Below are 22,148 nucleotides of genomic sequence, written 5' to 3' on the forward strand. Positions count from 1 at the left end.
ATACCAATATCCCAGGAAGAGCATGAAGTGACATTCAGTCCGTTACCTCAGAGGAAAGTGCTAGAGAGATGCAAAGTAGTGTTATCTCAGGCCTAGGGACTGGGACAGCAAAGTGGACAATAAGAAAATGGCTTTGACTTATTTATCTGAAATGGGGATTTAGTGGGCTCTAGACATTGTATTTTGTTGCATGTTCCCTTAAACTGCAACTTTCTTTGTTACTATCTGGTTTGCTTAGATCTGAGCCTGACTGAAGTGCTGGGTGCGTCTGACACAGGGATACAGTGCCTGCGTCTGAGACATGGGGGCAGGGGGTCAGCTATCCTTAGGTGGGAAGGTAGAGTCCTGATGGATGGAGCAAAGGGCCTACTCTCCTCCTGACTCCAGTGGTGCCATCACCACGACCCAAAACGAAGATGAGAGACATTAAATGGAACCCCCCAGGACAGAGATGGCTCTTGGTTAGATCCTGTCCTCAAAAGCCCTGGGAGTTTGGGGCTCTTGATCTAGTTGCTGGGGGGATTAGTTTACACTTCACCCAAATCACAGCCTTTGATATGTTTGCTCCCAGGCTCAGGGGGCTGAACAGCAGGGGCTGGTGCAGCAGGTGAGGAAGGAGGTACATTTCCAAAGCTGGTGGGCTCTGAAGCGTAACAGCAGGGATGCTGCTGGTTAGGAACGGGTGGGCCACTCCAGTAACAGCAGGAGAGTCCCGCAGACCCTGCTTGCACTAAAACCCAGAGTTCAGACAGTAGGACGGGGAGCGAGGGAGGTGAGGAAAGAGCAGCGACAGCATATTTTGTTAGATACCCAAAGCCTCGTCATCTTCAGTAGTCTCGCTGGCAAGGCGGAAGAGCAGCGGCCTGAGCTTCTCACAGCGTTCAAACAGGCTCTGGAGAAGAGAACAAGAGAGTCAGGCTATTTGCTTGTCAGATCACAGGTCCTCAGAACCCTGGCCCGGCCTCTGGGGCCACAAAACCCAGAGAGGAAAGGAAGTTAGCTATACAGGCAGCCCTGGTAAAATGCAGCCACGCTTTCTGCTCAGTTCCAGACGCTGGCTTTGTCACTGGCGTTACTTTCCCTTTCAAATGTGGAATAAGTAAGGCCATGATTTAGTCACAAAAAGAAAAGGAGGACCTGTGGCACCTTAGAGACTAACCAATTTATTTGAGCATAAGCTTTCGTGAGCTACAGCTCACTTCATCGGATGCCTACAGTATGCATCCGATGAAGTGAGCTGTAGCTCACGAAAGCTTATGCTCAAATAAATTGGTTAGTCTCTAAGGTGCCACAGGTCCTCCTTTTCTTTTTGCGAATACAGACTAACACGGCTATTACTCTGAAACCTGGATTTAGTCACAGGTATTTTTAGTAAAAGTCATGGACAGGTCACAGGCAATAACCAAAAAGCCACGGCCTGTGACCTGTTTGAGACTTTTACTAAAAATACCCCTCACTAAATCTTAGGAGCTGGGGCGGGGCAGGCACTCCCACGGATGCTGCTGCTCAGGGTGGGGGGTAGGGAGGGTGTTTTCCAGGGGACGCTGCTGCTGGAGAGGGATGGCCTGGGACCCCGCAGCTGCTGCCAGGTTGGGGGGGAGGGGAGATCCACCCCCTGAGTGGGGGGGTCCCCCCCTCACCAGTCACAACACTCACACATACAGATTAATAGGCAGCTCTGCCCCCAGTTTTCACATCCCATCACTGCTAGACACCATCAGTGATACCAAATCAATGAGCCTCAACGCAGGAGGTGTCATTCACCTGCAGAATCTGTAGGTCAGATTTGGGTAACTCCTGCCTCTTGTAGCTGGTCAGCATTTCACCCAGACGCTTAACGCTGCTGTGAACCTCATCAATTGCATTCAGTCTTTTGGACACTTTGGCAGATTTTTCTTGTTCCTTTGAGACAAAATAAAACAAAGGGCGAAGAGAATGAAATCCCTGATTTAGCCAATAGTCTCATCACACATTACGCTGATAGCTTGGACTTCTGCAATATCCCACTGCCTGGCCAGTAATTTCTACTTGTATTCCATAAAACAGAAAACAATGCTAGAAAGGACACACAACGCACCTCAGTGCTAGAAGCTGGAGTGAAATTCACCCTGTCGGAGTGCAGCACAAGGCTCGCGCCTCCCTGAAGTGCCAAGGACTGAGCCAGACTCCCCAGAATGCGTGGGCCTTGCGCTGGCCCCCTGCATGGGGCGAATTTCACCCCAGCTGCACCAGCTTATGCTGCAGAGTCTCCACACTCTCATCTCCGTTACAGCTAAACAAGTTGCAAACCCATGAGCTGCCAACGGCAAGTCCAGCCAAGCTCCGCCTCGCTCTGAGCAGTGGCAGACATTATGCACTCCGTGCTTCAGAGGGTCACTGTTGAAACCAAACTGTGAAACTGCCTCCCCTGCCCCGCTCCCCTCCACCTCTCCCCCCACCTGCCAGCAGCAGCTTCTTTGACACCCAGAGCTGTGAGCTTCTCATGATGCCTACCTCTTTAATCATGCTTTTGATCAGCCTGTTGGCTGCCTGCAGGTCCTCAGGGTGGTTGCTCTTTAGAAGTCTTGCTAAGAGCTGTTGAGTGGAGACCATTAGAAGACAGACAGCGTGAGCAACAGCCCCAGGCACCATAATGCAGCCACTCACCCAATAAATGCAGATGTGTCCAGGGCCCTACTGCCATAGCTGGGCTATAGCCCTATGGACATGTGGACTCAAGTCTCACAATCTGATCAGGGTCACACTGCTGCCGCACAGGCTGCCAGCCTCACTGAGCTTGTAATGCTGCCTGCATATGTCAGCAAGAGGACAGAAGGAAACTGTAGTCAACAGTGCGGAAGGAAAATAGGTGACAAATACAAGCCAGATGTTAGAAAAATGAATCCTGGTTCTGAAACAGACTCTCTCTGTGGCATAGGGCAAGTTACATAATCCTCGGTGCCTCTGTTTCCCCATCTCCAAACAGAGATAATGACACTCACCTGTCTGACTAGGGGGCGATAGGGTTACTTATTAGCTAGCCTTTATGCAGCATGGAATGTGATAAGTATTAGCATTATTCTAAGGAGATCTTCTCCCTGGAACCATAAAGGCCCAAAATACGACCATACACACTCTCCTGACAATACAACCTAGCCAGAGGAGGACACAGATTTGAAAACATGAGATTTACCTTGGATTTCTCTTCATCAACATCAAAAATAGAATTCTTAGGTCTCGGAGAAGGAGGTGGTAAAATTTTGTCTTCTAGGAGTTTGGGGTCTTGTTTTATGACTCCTGAAATGAGTAATAGAGAGAGAGATTCTACCAGCCCCCATGCAGCTTTGCACAATGCTCAGCCAGGTACCGAACCCTGCTGACCTCTACCACGTCTGCTGGCAATTGAGTGCCCCCAACACAATTTTAAGGAATGAGGGGAAGAAGCAACCAGTGGGCTTAGCATGTACCCCAAAAGCAGGTACATGCTAAGATGAGAAATACACGACTCAACTGGCTGTCTGAGATCAAGCAAAAGGGTGGGGGAGGTTTTCAGGACAGGAAGATGAGGAATAAAAGCCTGGCAGTTTCCCTAGAGGGGAATCTGTAGCACCATCTCCCAGAAAGGGCTCTGTTCTCCATTAGTTCATAGTTAGGCAGGTCAGAAATCCTTTCTGAGGCTGCTTAGCCCTGCAGGGTCATCTGCCAGTGCCCAGAGCCATAAAACACAGGCAGCTCACTAACATGAACACACAGCAGAGGCAGCCTCAGAGTTTCTGTGAAATTCTCCTTCGCTCCTTCCTAGACACACTGCCTCTGCATGCGTGACAGGCTGATGTCTTCAGATGTCTCCAGAGTGGTGGTCTGCTCTGTTCAATGTTGATAACAGTGGGCTGCGTGCATATGTATCTTCTGTGTGCTGCCCCGGCTCTGCAGATCGCTGACACAGCAGACCCCAAGAGAACGCCCAATGACCACAGGCTCCGATAAGGTACGAAGGTACCTGGCCAGGTTTATTGTCAAATGAAGCACTGTACTAGTTTCCTGCAGACGCTACAGGACATACTACGAATATGTGTCCCTGACAATGGACCAGGTCAGTAAGTGGCAGGATTCTCCACTGCCCACAGGCCACACAAAGACAACCCCTCAGAGGTACACTTCTATACACAGGTACAAACAAGTTACACATCACTCCTGATGTACAGAGGTACAACCCCTCTACGTATTAGGGTGCCGCCTCTCACCTTGTACATGTTGGTTTGAACAAAACAACTCTACCCATCATATTACCCTCCTGCCCTGTCTTTAGGATGGGTCCGCCTGTTCCTTGTTATCTATGTGGAATGTGCTAGTACCGGAATGTTCTGGTACCATCCTGGCATGTGTTTATATTACTAGTGCTTAGTACCTGTTAGATAGGTGTATTTTTGCAACATGAGCCTTCTTCTTGCCAGCTCCTGTGAGCAGGGCCTGCCTCTGGCTCACAGCTTAACTTTGCTTTACGTTAGCAAAGTCTTGACCATTCCTTTAGTTCAGGCCTTAGGCCTCACATCGGGCCTCTGATACAAGCGCTTACGTTTCAGGGCCTCCTCTTACCACAGCGGAATCCACTGCTGCGTGCAGGAGACACTGCAGCCAGTCACACACAAGGCTGCTGACTGGTTTTGTGAAGATCTGTGCTGTCCAGCCAACTGTCTGATTTACTGCCCACCTGACCTCAGCGGGGCACCCAGTCTGGTACCTCCAGGCCCTGCCCAGGGGGCTGGCTTCCTAACAAATCTAAACCTTCCCCATCAAACACTAGCCCTGGCCTCCGAACAAGTCGGGATTCGACAAAGTGGTCCATGCCAGCTTGGTATAACCAGCCCGTCTGGGCAGCTGCCATATCCATCAGTGCCAGCCCTGCACTGGGACAGACAAACCCAAGCTCCTGGCTGCGCACGTCCCCATCTGAAAGACGCTTTGGTTGCCACTGGCAGGTCTGGGTTATTCTTATTCTCAGGGCTGGGTGCACTTCCTCTGGTCTCCCCACTGAAGCTCTGTGGACAGACACCTTGTCTGTCCTATGCTTCCCATCCATCCAATAAGGTAGCACTTTTTTTACCCCCACCTAATCTTGCAGCACGTTCTATACTAACCTACTTCTCTCTACCCCGACCAAATAGCTAACAGTGGTGGGTTCTCCTATTCCAGCCATCCAATCCCTGGGCATTTCCACACCCTCCTCATCTCATTAATATACATGCTTTCCTCTGACAGCGTTGTAGTGTGCCGTTCACTGAAAGAGAGCAAGGGTATCTAGCACATGACAAAACCACACAAATGACTTCACAACAGGACAGCATTTTAATGTGCCTGTCAAGCATACAAAAGATGTTTGTTACCAGAGCACAGGGCCAACCGGTAGCCAAATATTTACAACTAAAGCAGAAGCTTCTTGTAGCAGGAGTCAGGGCCAGATTTACAGACCTGTGTAGGCACAATGGTCTTTAGGAAGCTATTTATTTAGGATGGTATTCAGACACGGAGGAAGGATGGGCACGGATATGGCACTAGGCTATATCTGGGAGATGAGAACTTCACTTTGATTTCCTGCTCTGCCACAGACTTCCTGTGTGCCCTTGGGCAAGTCATTGAGCCTCTCTGTGCCTCAGTTTCCCATCTGTACAATGGGCATAACAGCCCTGCACTGTCTCCCAGAGGTGTTGTGAAGATAAATACATTAAAAGACTTTGAGGTGCTTTAAGATCAACTGATGAAAAGTCACTATGTAAGAGCTACAGATTTATTAATTATTATTATTATAAGTTTGCAGGTAGGCATCTAATAGGATTTAACTTCCTGAGGTGCTTTTATTGATCCCACTTGTTGTTTATTGGCATCTTTAGGTGCCTAAATCCCTCTGTAAATCTGACCTTTAAACCTTCATCTTGTACAAATAATCATTTTTGGAAAAGTCAAATCACATGGGATGAGCTCTAAAACAACTACTCAGCTATTCGTGGTTTGAATCCACATGACTTTGATGTGACAAAAGGAAACTGAAATAACAGAACTAAACCTTGTTTCTTCAGCATCTGATAAGCGTCCCGGATTTTAACTTCCTGAGGAAACCAAACGGTCCAACTGAACATTATTTCTATGACTCTCGATTTGACCTTTTCTGCAGACCAGGTTCCAAGATACTGGGGAAAAAAAAAAGTGATTACAACCAGCAAGTTACTGTCAGTTAGGAGTCAGGGATTCTGCCCAGAACGTTCATGCTGAAAGACTGGGGTGAAAATGAGTTCTCAATGCATTATTCAGAGTGCTGTCAACTGTACACCTTACAGAAGATACATATATAGCACTATAATTGTATGTGGAATTGTAAGTGCTACATTATTAAATGTGTAGAATTTCATATAAATAATCTGTCACTACAAAAATAATGGCCCATTCAGTGCTGCTTTGGTCAGGTTTTACTAAATCCAGGATCAATATAAGGTATTCTTTCTAATTTGTTTTTAATTACACTGAAAATAGTTTCCTGCTTGGATTTAAACATCCCCCTTCTCCATTACAACCTAGCCAGAACCAGAGCGAAACAAACTGAAAACTGACCATATACAAAAGTGAAACTACATAGTATGTTTTCAGTGCTCAAGTTTTATCTTTCTAGACACTTGTAGGTCCCGATCACCATAGTATCTGAACATCTTGCTGAATAAAATTCAAAACAAACCAGGATGAATGGTGAAAGGTAAACGTGAGTTTTAAAATTCTTTTAGTTTTAATAATCTTGGACATTACTATGAACCCAGAAACAGACACCTGGTGTTTAAAATACAAGGCTTGATTCTTCATGACTTTACCCCAGCTGTGAACTGGGATAGCACCACTAAAAGCAGGCTTTCCTAAATCCAAACTCAACAGAAGCATTTGCTTTAACCTATTTGGTTTTTAACTACAATGAAAACAGCTTCATTAGATTTAAACATTCCCATGAAACCAATGGAGGTCATCCTCTGCCACAGAGTTGGAGTAATGCAGAGCAAACCAAGCCCATGATATTTAACCTGGCTGTGTCCCTGTAATTATTAAATAAATCATTAGACTGAGAAAAAGGTCCCAGTTTTACTAGTTGATCCAAAGGACGGACAGAAATGTGGCAATCATGCACGGTAAGTGATGTAAATTGCTCTCTATTTCCCACTATTGCATGAGGTGTCAGTGCACTGGAGAGGTTATTCTCTCTGCATATTGAGCTTGTTTAGCATTTCAAGCTAAAATTCCTATTCCTATCGGTTACTTTTCCAAGGAGACGTGGAGACGAACCCCAGGAAGCTGAGTGGGAGCAGGGTGTAGCGCACACCCCAAAAAGAGAGATGAGCAGCAGAGATAGCATACTGCAGAACTCAAATTAGGTCCCCCCAATCTCTCACTTGAAGCAAGTCAGGGCAGAGTCCCAGGTGCCTCCTGAGAGTTCACAGTTCCCTATCTGGGCTTTTGGGATGTTCCCAGGGAGAGGTACCTGTGGGGCTCTCATGGGCTTGTGCCGTGTGTAGGCACTGAAGACAAAAGCCTAAGAAGAACAGTTCCAAAGGCTGGAATTTGAAGCGAGAGCAGGAAGGTGGGGGAAGGGCCTATGATACAAGGCCAAAATGTGGCCCATGGGCCACTCCTCCCACTGCGTCCCATACGGAGTCCTCCCTCTTACTGTGCCGGGCAAAGGGTCCAACCCAGCAAGGCGCAAGCTGGGGAATGACAAGAGCAGATTGGCTCTTCTAGGGTCACTGCCACATTGTGGTGGAGTTCAGAGCAGTAAAAAGGAGGAAATGTCCCCCAGAAAGAGGCAACTAGGAATAAAACCTTCTGTATTTACCAACACAGGACCTGGGCCCTAGCACACCAAACACCTTCCTCACACTGGCCTTCTGGTGAAGTCTGCCAAGTTGTTCAATGCTTTCACCCCTACTCTGTACCCATCTCCCTTCCCCCTTTGAATTCTAGAGAGACGTTTCAATTATTATCCTTGTTGCTGGGAAATTCATAGCCTGTCCCTGCCATTCATTGTCCCAGGGAACCACAGCAAAACAGTCACACTCAGTTCCTGTGTGGAATTGGTATGAAGTTTGCATTTTCTCATCTGCTTGCTAGATCGGGGTGGCTGGGCACTTACCTTTGGGGACAGCACTTTAATCAGTTCATTCAGAAATCTGAATTTTGCCACTTCATTGTGAAACCTTTCGCCACAGTTATTCACACATGTCTCCAGCACCTGGGACGAGGTGGGAAAGCATGAGACATAAAACAAACTTTCCAGGCAATTTTAAAACCTCTTCCATCAAGACAAAGATCTAAGAACCTGTTAGCGGCACGGACACAGATAACGGATAGTACCCTAGGTGAAACTGCTAATTAGGCAACACGTCTCATTTTTACCCACATCCATCATTCATTTTCACCCGTTTAAAACAAATGAGCAAGAGCGAACTGGCAGAGCTTCATAGGTATAAATACAGACATTGACAATGGCTAAGACATTCCCTGTCATAATCACCACACACAACATTCAGGCTGTAAGCTTCAGGGACTGAGTGGCAAAGGGAGCTGATGTGTGATGGCTTCTAACTTCCAGGAGCCAGGCTCCAAATCTGTGCTTGGCCACCGGTAGGAAAGGAGGGCAGAGCCTCAGTCTAGTCCCTGTCAGACATTTGTTCACATGAGGAAAAGCAAAAGACATTCTAGCAGAACCAGAAATCTCCGCTCAAGAGGGGCCTAGGACTGGAATAGCAAGGGGTGCTGTAAGTCAGGAACGAGGGGTGGGAGGACCTGGGACAGATCAGATAGTAATTTGGGAAATTATATTAGATATGAAAAAAGAAAAGGAGTACTTGTGGCACCTTAGAGACTAACCAATTTATCTGAGCATAAGCTTTCGTGAGCTGTAGCTCACTAAAGCTTATGCTCAAATAAATTGGTTAGTCTCTAAGGTGCCACAAGTACTCCTTTTCTTTTTGCGAATACAGACTAACACGGCTGTTACTCTGAAACCTGTCATTAAATATGAAGGGGATTATCGAGGCATAGGGAATCACTGGGATGGGTGATGGGAACCTTACGGCTGTGAATGCACAAGGAATCCCGGTGACCAAGATGAGTGACAGGAACAGCGTTACAAATTTGAACGCAGTGAAGGGTTAAAAGCGAGAGACACTAATTTTTTTAAAAAGAGGCAGACACAAAAATCTACCACAAGAGATACATTTCCAGCTTATCCCAGCCCATGTCTGTGTGCTGATGAAAGCACTCACTGTTAAGGCATGAAGAGCTTCCATCTCCTGAGGCGACTGTATCTTATGCGCTAGCAGTCTGGGTGCAATGGACGGGCTAGGGAGAAGAAGCAGCAAGTCAGACCAGGCAGGAAGTCTCAGGAAAAGCAAACACCGCGACTTTTCATGCAAAGAAAAGGGCAGTTACCACGTTCACAGACACACAAATCAGGGGTTGGACTAGGTGACCTCCTGAGGTCCCTTCCAACCCTGATATTCTAGGATTCTATAACCGCATCACAGCAACCCTCCCCTTGGCACAATGCTGGGATTATACACCCAAGAAGTAAGGAAGAGATTAATGCAGGCCAGGAAGCCAGAAGTGTCCCGCAAGTGCTGATTACTGCTGCTCTAGGAGCTGTCCCCTGGAATGGAAAAGGGGGGAGGGAGAGAGGGAGCGGTGTATTCTTTGCAGAAGCATCACACCAACTGGGTCACTCAGCATTTAGCAGAAGTGCTCCACTTTGCTGTTCATCATGGCTGGCCCTTTGGCTCAAAGTCTCCCACAGCAGGAACGTTCATTAGACAACAAGTGCAAGTTCTACAGACAGAAATTGTGAGCATCTGCTCAACAGATGTGCTAGCCCTTTTACCCAGGGCCGTCCCTAGCTATTCTGGGGCCCTACACAGCCTCTGCGGGGGGGGGGGCCTGTGGGCCCAGCCCCACTGCAGAGCTCAGGGGAGTGGGGGCGGGGCAGAGGCCCTGGTGAAGAGCCAGAGCAGGGGCTGGAGCAGCACGCAGCTGCGCAGGGCACCAGGAAATTTGCCCCCAATTTCCTGGTGCCCTACGCAGCTGCATCCTTTTTATAGGTAAGGACAGCCCTGCTTTCACTTTATCAGTGTGTATGCTTTGCTGCATATATTGGAGACAATCCCATGAGCTGCAGGGGTGGGGAAAGCCCGGGTGGAGACCTCACCTCCCAGAGAACAGCAGCTAAAGCCACACCAATAGCTACGGACGCTCAGGTCTTCTCTGAAACACAGCCCAGAAGAAATCAGCCTCCCACTCATGGCACAGGGATGGGATCTGACCACCTCTGAGACCGTGAGGGGGAGAAGGTGCAGGCTCGTGCTAAACAAAAAGTCCTTTCCTCTAGATCTGCCATGTTACCACAATGTCGCAATAATCTGGCCACTCTTTATCTACCCACTTCTTGCACAGGCATCTCCAGGAGTCACAGAAATTAGCCACTCCCTGCCATTCCTCCTAACGTTTTACAAAACTGCAATTTACAGATTCTCCTTTCCCCTCTGAGATCAGAAAAGCTCAGAGCCAGATGCACAGTGCAGAGAGAATACAAAGAGCCCTTCTGTCCAGCTTACCCTTCCGGGTCAGCATTCACCTGGTCACAGAACCGCTGGATACATTCCCAGTTTTCTTCAGAGATGCTTGGGTCCGTGGCTTTATCTTACAGGGAAGAGAACAAAAGATCATCTCAGTGTGAGATGTATACAAGTGACTGACTGATGAGACAGTTCAAAATACATTCTTCCCCATTGCAATTCCTCCAGGCTCCATATTCACTCCCACTGCACCAGCTGCTCCAGGACTGTTATCAAACAGGCAGAGCTGCTGGTTAATACAGGGCTGGACTCACAGCATCACTGGGACTAACACATACAAGTCTCAGAAAATCATTAACTATGAGGCAGATGTTAAAGTCGTGATATTACCCTTTGCAGAAAGTAGCGGGGGCTATTAAACTCCCAGAGGTGTTGGACAGGCTTCTGCCCCCTACCTAGGGCCCATCTATGGACAGTTACACTACATTCAGCTATGTGCCCTCAGGGCAGTCTAGGCCACCTTCCAAGCTCATCCAGACTGTTCTCCTTTTTCTCGCTGCCTGATTTCCTTCTGGCGTGAGTGGGTGCCACCCCACAGATGTCAACCAGGTCGCACCTACTTAAACCAGTGATCAATTTGGCCCCCATTGTTTAGGGGAATGTGACAGCAGCTGGATTCCAGCAGTACCACATTTCTGGGAGATGAAGTTTGCTTTAATTAAAGTTCCAAAATCATAGAAGATCAGGTCATCTAGTCCCATCCCCTGCTCAAAGCAGGGCCAATCCCCAATTTTTTCCCCAGATCCCTAAATGGCACCCTCAAGGATTGACCTCACAACCCTGGGTTTAGCAGGCCAATGCTCAAACCACTAAGCTATCCCTCCCCTTCACTGCAACAGATGTGAACCAAAGACAGAGGATAGGTCCCTACGCTGAGGAACATTCCCTGGCTAATCATGATGCCATCCTTTGCATTTGGCCCAGAAAAGCCGGACTGTACACTCAACTCGATGGCCCTTCTCTGTCTGTAATGCAGCAACTTTTGAAAACCACATCTGATGTATTAAAACATTTCAGAGAATACTCAAAGTATCAATGGTCAGAACCCTATAAATTCTGGTGAAAATCTGAAAGCCAGAAAAGCCTGATTTCCACTAATCAAACTGTTTTGATTTTGTCTGGATCCGGGCGTGAAGCAGTGACCTCAGGGTCAGGTTTAGGGCTAGGGCACCAGACTCCTCGGCCTGCAGCAAAACACAGGTATTCTATCAGCCTGATTCTAGTGGAGAGCAGGCTGCTGAAAGCCTCTTGAATCCCTCCACTAGGCATACGGTGACCAGACAGCAAGTGTGAAAAATCGGGACAAGGGGTAGGGGTAATAGGAACCTATATAAGAAAAAAGAAAAGGAGTACTTGTGGCACCTTAGAGACTAACCAGTTTATTTGAGCATGAGCTTTCGTGAGCTACAGCTCACTTCATCGGATGCATAGCATATCGTGGAAACTGCAGAAGACATTATATACACACAGAGACCATGAAACAAAACTTCCTCCCACCCCACTCCCCCTCTGGCAACAGCTTATCTATGCCAGAGGGGGAGTGGGGTGGGAGGAAGTTTTGTTTCATGGTCTCTGTGTGTATATAATGTCTTCTGCAGTTTCCACGATATGCTATGCATCCGATGAAGTGAGCTGTAGCTCACGAAAGCTCATGCTCAAATAAACTGGTTAGTCTCTAAGGTGCCACAAGTACTCCTTTTCTTTTTACGAATACAGACTAACACGGCTGTTACTCTGAAACCTATACAAGAAAAAGACCCAAAAATTGGGACTGTCCCTATAAAATCAGGACATCCGGTCACCCTAACCAGGCAGCCCCCTCCGGCGAGCCCTTTCCCCCCACTCCGGTCTGACCACCCCCTGGGGCCAAGATAGGCATACAGCTCAGCCTACATAAACAACCAGTGTGAGACCTTTTCATTTGTTACGTCTCCTCACAATTGTTTCCAGTGCAGACTGTTCACAGCTACACTTTGCAGGGCTCATGGGTGACTCAGATTTACAATAACTGTGGGGTTGCCTCAGGTTTCCGGGGGATGTATGTGAAAACGAAATGGCTTAAGATGATCGAGCAAACACGTTGCCCCTTCATTTCAGCAGCAGTCACAGGGAGCCAGGCATTTGCAGAATGGCCATTGTCGCTAAATGCCTTAGCACAAGGCTGCATTTCACAACCTGACACTTAGTAAGTGAGACAGGCAATATATGCCGAATACCACAGCCTTTGGATAACACCACTGTGACTACACTTTGATCAGGAATTGCTTGAACAAAACTTATACCCATAGGTCTCGCTCTAGAAGTAGTTTAAAATGCTGGCCTTTCACCTCCAAGGTCTGTGATAGGCATTACAGGAAAACTTAGACAGCTTTGAAAACTAGCCCCACAAACAACTAAATGGAATTTTAAAATCAAATATTCAGGTAGCTGCTGTTTGACTGTCCGCTGTGTCGTGGGCTGTGCAGCAGTTTCCACCTCATTCTAAACTATCCAAAAAGCCCAAAATTGATACATCATCAGCTCACTATTTCTCCCCCTTCTTTCCCTGTCCTAGTATTTAATTCCTGGCCCTAGGGTGGAAAGTCTGAGAACTCTTTTCCCATTACTGAGCTGTTCCCCTGTCACCAGGATGAGGTGCTACTTCCTCATTCTGCTCTGGGCAGCCTGCTCAGATGGTCTTTGCCTGAGCAGTTACTGGTTTGGAAATGGTGACCCTTCCAGGGAGCACTGCACTCGGCGCCTAGCTGAGAGCTAGGCTACACGGCCGCGCTGCCTCGGAGGAGCTGCACTGGTGTGAGCCGACAGAGGTGGAAGCTATGTCAGCGGCGCGTGTCTCCCAGCAACATAGTGCCAGTGTGGACGGCGCTTAGGTCGCTGTAACTTGCGTTGCTCAGGGGGTGTCTTTTTCCCACCCCTGCGCGACGTAAGTTACATGGACGTAAGCGGTAATGTAGACAAGCCCGAGACTGTGCCCGCTCTCCCAGACCGACACACAAGAGAGAACGCTGCTTTTTGCCTCCTGCTATGGGGATGAGCAAAGGGGGTGCGAACTAGGCTAACTTTATCCCACCATAACTCCAGTGAAGCCAGAGGGGTTTACCCAGGAGGGACCGTCAGCGCCTGCTCCTCAGGAGACAGCTCTGCCCAGCCCCTTCTCGGTGAGACGAGACGTACTTGGAGCTCTACCCGCTGCAGGGCAGCGGCTGTGAACCCCCTTTGCCAAGCCCATTTTACCCAGGCCTCCCTGCCTCCTGCTCCGGGCCTGCAGCAAGGGACTTAGGGGGCAATGGAAAACCAGGCAAGCAACCAATTCCGTACGGAACCTGCAACCCTGGGACACCCATCGTCCGTCTGTCCGACCCGCCCACTCCCCAGGGCACCCAGTCCGTCTGTCCGACCCACCCCGCCCACTCCCCGGGGGCACCCAGTCTGTCTGTCCGACACCCCCCCCCACCGGGGGCACCCAGGCCGTCTGTCCGCCCTGACCGCCCCCCCTGCAGGGCACCCAGGCCGTCTGTCCGACCCCCCCGTCCCCCACCGGGGGCACCCAGGCCGTCTGTCTGACACCCCCCCCACCCCATGGGGCACCCAGGCCGTCTGTCCGACCCCCCCCTCCCCCACACACCGGGGGCACCCAGGCCGTCTGTCCGACCCCCCCCCTCCCCCACACACCGGGGGCACCCAGGCCGTCTGTCCGCCCCCCCCCCCTCCCCCACACACCGGGGGCACCCAGGCCGTCTGTCCGACCCCCCCCTCCCCCACACACCGGGGGCACCCAGGCCGTCTGTCCGACCCCCCCCCCCTCCCCCACACACCGGGGGCACCCAGGCCGTCTGTCCGACCCCCCCCCTCCCCCACACACCGGGGGCACCCAGGCCGTCTGTCCGACCCCCCCCCCTCCCCCACACACCGGGGGCACCCAGGCCGTCTGTCCGACCCCCCCCCCCTCCCCCACACACCGGGGGCACCCAGGCCGTCTGTCCGACCCCCCCCCCTCCCCCACACACCGGGGGCACCCAGGCCGTCTGTCCGACCCCCCCCCCTCCCCCACACACCGGGGGCACCCAGGCCGTCTGTCCGACCCCCCCCCCCCCCCCCCCCCCCCGGGGGCACCCAGGCCGTCTGTCCGACCCCCCCCTCCCCCACACACCGGGGGCACCCAGGCCGTCTGTCCGACCCCCCCCTCCCCCACACACCGGGGGCACCCAGGCCGTCTGTCCGACCCCCCCCCTCCCCCACACACCGGGGGCACCCAGGCCGTCTGTCCGACACCCCCCCCCCACCCCGCGGGGCACCCAGGCCGTCTGACCGGACCCCCCCCCCCACCGGGGGCACCCAGGCCGTCTGTCCGACCCCCCCCTCCCCCACACATCGGGGGCACCCAGGCCGTCTGTCCGACCCCCCCCTCCCCCACACATCGGGGGCACCCAGGCCGTCTGTCCGACACCCCCCCACCCCGCGGGGCACCCAGGCCGTCTGACCGGACCCCCCCCACCGGGGGCACCCAGGCCGCCCGCCCGCCCCGGGGCCCAGCCCGCCACTCACGGAGCCAGAGCTCCAGCGCCCCCAGCACCGCCCCGGCCATGGAGACTCGCCCGGCCCCGGCCGCCGCCGCCGACGCAGCCGCCGCGCAGGGAGGCGGCGCCCGACGGGCCCGGCCCCGCCCAGAGCCGCGGGGTCCGCGCCCCACCTGCAGCCGCCTCTGGGGGGCACAAGCCCGCGACCCAGCGCGCCGGCACGCTGCGGGGGCAAGGGCGCGGCCCGTGGGCGGTCCCGGGCCCTGCTGCGGGGCAGAGACCGGCACCGGCCCGCGGCAGTGCGGGGGCCCCAGCCGGGCCAGCCCCGCAGAGCCCCTGCTAGCGACCTGCCAGCCAGCGCCGCGTACACACTGCAGGAGCCTCCGTCGCCCGTGGGCTTCGGCCGACGGGGCAGTCTGCTAAGCACAGCCCCCAGGGCAGGGCGTGACCTCGGTCCACGGGCCGCTCCTAGCCGGCCTGGGCTGGGACCTGCAGGCTCCGCGGGCTCCACAAGGAAGGCTCCAGCCGCACATCAGCTCAGGTCCGCACTTCAGTCACCCCCGCATTACAGCAGGGAGAGCACAAGGAAATTCACAACACCCCCCACTCTAATGATTGGCAAACCACAACATCTGTCAGTGACAGCCCACACAGCACGCCTCCCCCAGCCGAGAGCCCCACACTTTGAACATGGACCATTCCCAACCCTCTCGGCTCCATGAGCCCCCTTTCCTGATGGACTAAAAGTGCACTTCTCCCCAGGCTTAACCCTGAACATACAGCTCAGATCTCAGCATATTTTTGGAACATGTTTGAGTGGCCATCCCTGCTCTAAGGAGCAAGTATTAAATCTGTGAGATACACTCAACTTAGTTCCAGGCTTTTCAGAGTAACTATATTCAATTTAAAAAGAAAAGGAGTACTTGTGGCACCTTAGAGACTGAAATTTATTAGAGCATAAGCGTTCGTGAGCTACAGCTCATGAAGTTGCATCCGATGAAGTGAGCTGTAGCTCACGAAAGCTTATGCTCTAATAAATTTGTTCGTCTCTAAGGTGCCACAAGTCCTCCTTTTCTTTTTACGGATACAGACTAACACGGCTGCTACTCTGAAACCTATATTCAATTTGTCACACTTACACTTGTGTTGACTTCAGAACAAAATGGGGCCCATCATTATTTATCCACAAGGAGTAGACTCGCGTATGTTTAAAATGCAACATTTGGACATTGAGGGGGAGCACACAGTAACTTAATGTTCCCAATGTACAGTTCTTGAAAGACCTGGACACTTCCCCACCTTAGATGCACTGAAAGACACTGCTGAAAGAAGGCCACAGTAAAACAGTTACAGATTTTTATGATAGGAAAGAGTTACACACTCACGTCACATTTTGACACAGCTGTACGAATGTACATGTTTTCTCTGCTGCGTTAATGGGGGGGGGGGGGGGGGAGGCAGGTAGGATGACCTGCAAGGAAAGGATCCAGCATCCCCAATTTCATGTCAGAATGAAAGTGCTTTTATCCAAAAAAGGGGCTTTAAAAACCAAATTGCTAACTGGACATGACGATGTGCACTGTAATACTCTAGCACAGAAACTGCTGTTTGTTATCTTTTCCCGGGTCCAGTTCAAAAACAAAAATATCAGGGACTTTTTTAAAAAGTAGAATTAAGTATTCATGAAAAATGTGGGTTACAGTGCTGGAAAGAAAAGTCCTTGCGTCACCCACAGAACAGAGACAGTGAAAAGTGTACACTTCTCTCACACAACAGTCCCCACCAACATGCATCAAGCCAGACCTGGAAGGGCACTTTGTATGGCTGAGGGGATCAAATCTACATTGCCCATTTACATGTGACCTCTCTGCTCAGATTGCCAACTGGGGGCTAATTAGCATCAGTTGTGATGGTTTCTGGATCATGTGGACACAGCTTCAAAAAGAGATCACCATGCTGTGGCTTATGGGAAATCAAACAGCCATCAGAAGTAACCACTTTCAGTCACTGCCAAGCTAGGCTGGACTTGAACATACAGTTAAGATGAAGGACTCCATATCCCAATCTGAATGTCAGCCTGGTCCCACAAGATGAAGACAATGAAGCAGATCTGAATCAGAATTCAGTTGCACCCCTTATATGAACTAGGTTATGCCTCATGAAGACACACAGAGATCTTCAAGTGTAATGATGGCACTCTCACAAATTCAGCATGGTATAAGGCCCAGTTCCTGTGAAATAGTGTGACCACAGAATTTAGGCTGCGGTACTGAAGAACACATAGGGCTCGGAAGGGGCGTGCTGTCTGCTGGAGCCATTCCCTCTAGGAAGCTTCTTGCTAGTTGGAAAGCACCTTCTTTATCCGTTCACACACTTCTCTAGGTCCCAAGGAAACCATCATCTCAGCCACGCTTGGTCCGTGCTGAAAACACACACAAAAGACACTGCACAAGTGAAAGCAAACACTCTGTTGTTCTACTCACATTCCCACACTGCGCTCATCACAACACTATCAGAACTTGGAGTTTTTTATGTTTTTCCCTTGGTAACATCCAGTGGGTACAAGTCTGTATCACTCTATACTGGAGATGACTGAATGATGAGTTGTTAGTCACCTGCGATTAAAATATCCTGAAATTTCTAATATAAGACTCTGGTTCTGTCATCTTGGAAGAAAAGTCCCCAACATCAGGCCAACTGCTCTGCTGGGGTAGCACCATCAAACTCAGAGGAGTTATGCCATGAGAGAACTCGCCCTGCTTTTTAACAATCATTTTGGACCAAACGAGGAATTTATTATTGGTTACATTATGAACCATGACACACCCAAAAGCTGACAATGCCCCTTACAAACAAGCCAGCTGCCTTTCCAACCACAGGTTTGCAGCTCTGGGGGGATGGCTTGGTACTTCTTGCCTCTCTTAGCATCCCTCTCTGCCAAGGAGCTTTTTCACATTAGCACATTCACTTATTACAGTAACTGAGGAAAACACACACAAGATTTAGCACCCAAAAGCCTGTCTTGTGAGCAGAGAGCAGGCTGTTATTACTGGATGGGAAGGTCTCAACTTCAAATGGCTTTTACCTGCTGTCCACTGAGGGCCAAGCGGAGGAGTTTCATCATGCTGCTGTATTTGGTCCCTCTCGTCTGCTCCTGTAGGCCTCTCAGGTCTTCATTCAACCCTTCTGTAGTCAGGGCAGCAGTCTGCCCTTCCATCAGCCTTTGGGAGAGAAGAAGCCCTCTCAGTCTAGTGACATGTGGAAGTGAGGAATTCCCGCTGACAGTAGGAGCTGCCAAAAATGACCCTTTTGCATATAAGCAAACTATTGCTTTTAGGAAGCTAAGCACTACCTCAGCAGCACCAGGAAAACAGTTAACTCAGAGAGGCAAGGGGTTATAAAATGATGCCAGAGATCTGGAAAACCACATGCCTGATCAGACATTTTTTAACACGGACATGATCTCTAGAGGAGTCAGGGACAAGACCTGTTACTAATGTTACCCCAACTATAAGAGCAGGCCCAGTGTGCTCTGCATGTTAGCTGGATGTTTCTCCTGACTTTTGCATTGCCACTGTTAAGGTTCAGTTACTGTCCCACTACAATGAACAGGCAGCTTGCACCTCTCAGAGCTCCTGTTTCCAGCTGTCTGTCAAGGGTCTGCAGACATCACTGCATCAGTTACGGTCAAAATCACTGCATCAGTTATGATCCTGCTACTCTGAAACCGGTCAAAATTTAGCTTTCAGCACAACTGCTAGTCTCGGCTCAGAAGAGGCCCTTGGTCCAGAGTAGCAGGGTTTGCTGAAGCTTGGAACTGAGGTCTGGGGAGTCTAGGATCCGAATTGCAGATGACTGTGCAGGTCCATATTATGGTGGCTTAGCAGAGCTGGGAGAAGGAGATTTAGGAGTGGAAGAGAGGGTGGTACAGGTTAGGGCTGAAATGCACTGGCAGAGCTGTGTGAAGGCCAGAGGCATAAAGTAAAGGAGATAGTGCACAGCAGAAGCGGTATGGACTGTCCTCCATCGCAGCACTGTTTCTGAACAGAGGACTGTGGCGCACTAGGTGGAAATGCAGACATGGAAACAGCAGAGGTCCCCTCCAGGAACTCCAGAGGTGACAATTGTTCAGATTAGCTGAGAATTCGTGTAGAAGTTTACAGTTTATCACACTGGTCTCTTGCATTCTGCAGGCCACAAGATCCCAGATTAATTCCAGACAAACACCCTGGTCATTTTATTAATAATCAGAATTGTTTTGAACATCCTCCTGCACGTGAAAGTTTGAGCCAAACCTTCCTGGATTCTTGAAAGTTAGAGACTACAGTTGGTGAATTGCACCACAGGTAATTGCAACACGCTTTGATACACCCCACTGTGAAACTGGAGTAAATCAGAGTGCACTAGGGAACTTTTAGAGCGCAGAAGCAGGGTCCACATGGACAGCTAGCGTGCGCAGGCTACTGGGAGGCAGACTTACACCCCAGCTTGCTGGGTGCTAACTGTTCATATACATAAACCCTCCATACAAGACAAGGACGGACAGACAGACAGACTGCTGCGGGGGGACGAGTAAACAATGAGACCCTACCAGTCAGCATGAGAGGCAGTGGTCTCTGAACACCAGCTGCCTAACAGGGTTTGTTGGCATCTTGGCAGAGGAGAGTTTTAAGGAGACTGGAAGGTGGCGTGGAGGTAGCTTTGTGGATGTTTACAGAGAGTGCCCCCCATGCACCTGGGGCAGCGTGGGAGAAAGCACAAAGGTGCTTGTTTGAAAATGTAACAAGTGGGTGATAGAGGCTGGTTTCATGGGCTGACTGGAGGTGAGCATCGAGTGCGGCCGAGAGAGGATAGGGAGGGTGAGGACTGAATGTGAATGTGTTTAGCCTCTTGATGCACACTAACTACAGCATGTTTTCAAGAGTTTGTGTCTGATGCCAGCGCAGACTGAGCAGCAAGACCAGCTGGAGGGGGCAGGCGGGGGAGAAGAGAGCAGGGAAGAGACACTTACCCTATGACTAGCTTTCCTATCTCATCTACTTCTGCTGAAATGGTTTGCAGCTGCTCTCGGGACACTGAGGGCCTGACCCATAAGTAAGAATACTCAGGCGCCACCAAGTTCTTCAGGCGGCTTATGTGACCCTGCGGGATGGAAAGGTCTGTCAAGATCGGGCAGCTCAGGGAGAGAAAAGATGAAATCTATTTCCAGCTAGATGTCAGGGTGACAAAGGGGTCATTCACCACTGCTCTGCACTCTCACCAGTTCAGAGGGCGGAATGCTGACACTTGGCTTGTGTAGCTTTTTACACCCACTTGCCACTGGCATAAATGACGATGCAAGTGCTGGGCAACAATGAGTCAGGGACAACGAGCCTCCGTAACAGGCCAGCGGTCGAGCAAGCAGGCTGAGTCAGAGCAGGACTCTGCAAATGACTCCCCCCGACATTAACTCGCTGATTCACTGAGGGCAGAAGCAGGAAGTCACATGAGTAATTTTATATTTGCTGCCATAGTGAAACCACATTTTCAAGAGCCACAGTATTTCCTGCCTTTCTAAAGCAAGAGTGTGCAGTGACCCCCAAACCTGCAGTGATCTCATGGGGCTGGAGTGTAGGAATCATGCGGCCTTGCTCATGTAGCAATAGGCAGGGCCATCATCTCCTCTGCTCCCACCTCAAGCCTTGCTTTGCCACCTCCTTTTAGATCAGGGCTCTGGATTAAGGAACCCTCTTGATTTAACCACAAAGTCCCACACTGACATAGCTGGAGACATGCTCTCTCCATTTAGCCCCAGAACAGGCAGAAGGTAGGCAAGCTTCCCCAACTGCCTAGCCAACGAGCCCTGAAGATAACCAATCTCCTGGGGCAAGAGAAGGCCCATTCAGTCCTTGGTCTCTCTGCTGAGACCACCATCTGTGATGGGGGTTTGGTGATAGAAATGGCTGCTCACTACCCAGCAAGGTCATTTTGGATAGACACGCAGGTCTGCAAAGATAGTGGAGATGCTTGGAGTGTCATACCTGCAACTTGGACTGACTCCACAGCTCCATATTTTGGTATTAAGCAGGGATGCAGGTGCCTGGCAGGATAGGACCTCTCACTGTTTGTGAGGCCTTGGAGCTTTAGAGCTCAAGTTCTAGCATTGCCCAGAACCCAGCTGGGTCACCTGCAGAGCTTCTGCCCTCCCAACTCTCTACTCCTCTCCCAAAGGGCACCATAGCTTTAATGCTGGTCATACTTTTCTCAGTAGGAGGACTCGCTCCACATAATCCTTCTCTAGAACCTCTCTGTCCACAAGCCGATCACCATAGACCTGCTCCACCTTCGTCTGCAGCTCCGTCACTAGCTTTCGTCGTAGCCTCTCATCTCCAATCTGCTGGATCAGGTGAATCCTGCACAGAAGACAGAACCATCCCAATGGCTACAGACCTCTTTGGCTTAGACTCAGACTTATGAACGTCATTATACAGTGTTTACAAAATAAACCCATAGAATCATTTAGAAAAATCAACATTACAGTGAGTGTAAATATTCAACAATCCTCAATACATGGCTCTGGGAGAAGGTGGGGCACTTCACAGAGGTACACCATTAATAATGATGATTTTTAAAAAGTAATTTCTCACCCAGACTTAAGTCCTTGCATTCTCCTCGCAACATGGCCCATCTAGCTAGGCTTTCCTACCATGACCACCACCATAGTATACAAGCTCCTGGCACATGAATGCTAGTGTGATTTAGGAGGTTGGCTCAATTCCCCCCATTTGGTATCGATTTGCAGAATGGCGGATTTCAGAGCCTTGCGCCATCAGGTTAAAGAGGAAGGGAGCCACTGCGCTGAACCTTCCACTGGGTGCAATGGGCAGGACGCTTATATGGAGCTGCTGAAAAACTATTTGCTTTACAGTAGATGGAGTGGGGCTCAAGGGAGAAAGGAACCCCAACAGTGGAGAATACAGAGAAGAGGTCATGACTGGAACAGCAGGCCAGGGGA

At 50.4% G+C, this 22,148-nt stretch overlaps 1 protein-coding gene across 18 annotated transcripts in view; it reads right to left on the bottom strand.

Moving 5' to 3' along the window:
• Positions 1–22,148, bottom strand: part of EARS2 (glutamyl-tRNA synthetase 2, mitochondrial) — a 40,560-nt gene that overhangs the window by 11,353 nt on the left and 7,059 nt on the right. For 11 of the 18 annotated variants that reach the window (XR_006284486.1, XR_006284485.1, XM_043524376.1 and 8 more), the window contains 11 exons: positions 21,393–21,546; positions 20,166–20,296; positions 18,240–18,375; positions 10,637–10,701; positions 9,276–9,351; positions 8,141–8,239; positions 6,041–6,164; positions 3,173–3,276; positions 2,494–2,574; positions 1,765–1,902; positions 811–892 (listed from right to left, as the gene is read on the bottom strand). Coding sequence is in view for 12 of the 18 variants with exons in the window: in XM_043524376.1 (XP_043380311.1) it covers positions 811–892; positions 1,765–1,902; positions 2,494–2,574; positions 3,173–3,276; positions 6,041–6,164; positions 8,141–8,239; positions 9,276–9,351; positions 10,637–10,701; positions 18,240–18,375; positions 20,166–20,296; positions 21,393–21,546 (1,190 nt within the window). In the remaining 6 variants the exon portion in view is untranslated. Of the gene's footprint in view, positions 1–810; positions 893–1,764; positions 1,903–2,492; positions 2,789–3,172; positions 3,277–6,040; positions 6,165–8,140; positions 8,240–9,275; positions 9,352–10,616; positions 10,702–16,496; positions 17,577–18,239; positions 18,376–20,165; positions 20,297–21,392; positions 21,547–22,148 lie in introns of those variants that run through there. The other 7 variants (XM_043524379.1, XR_006284489.1, XR_006284488.1 and 4 more) reach the window with 7 other exon arrangements.

Source organism: Chelonia mydas, chromosome 10 (genome assembly GCF_015237465.2).
Source record: "Chelonia mydas isolate rCheMyd1 chromosome 10, rCheMyd1.pri.v2, whole genome shotgun sequence".
Lineage (NCBI taxonomy): Eukaryota > Metazoa > Chordata > Testudines > Cheloniidae > Chelonia > Chelonia mydas.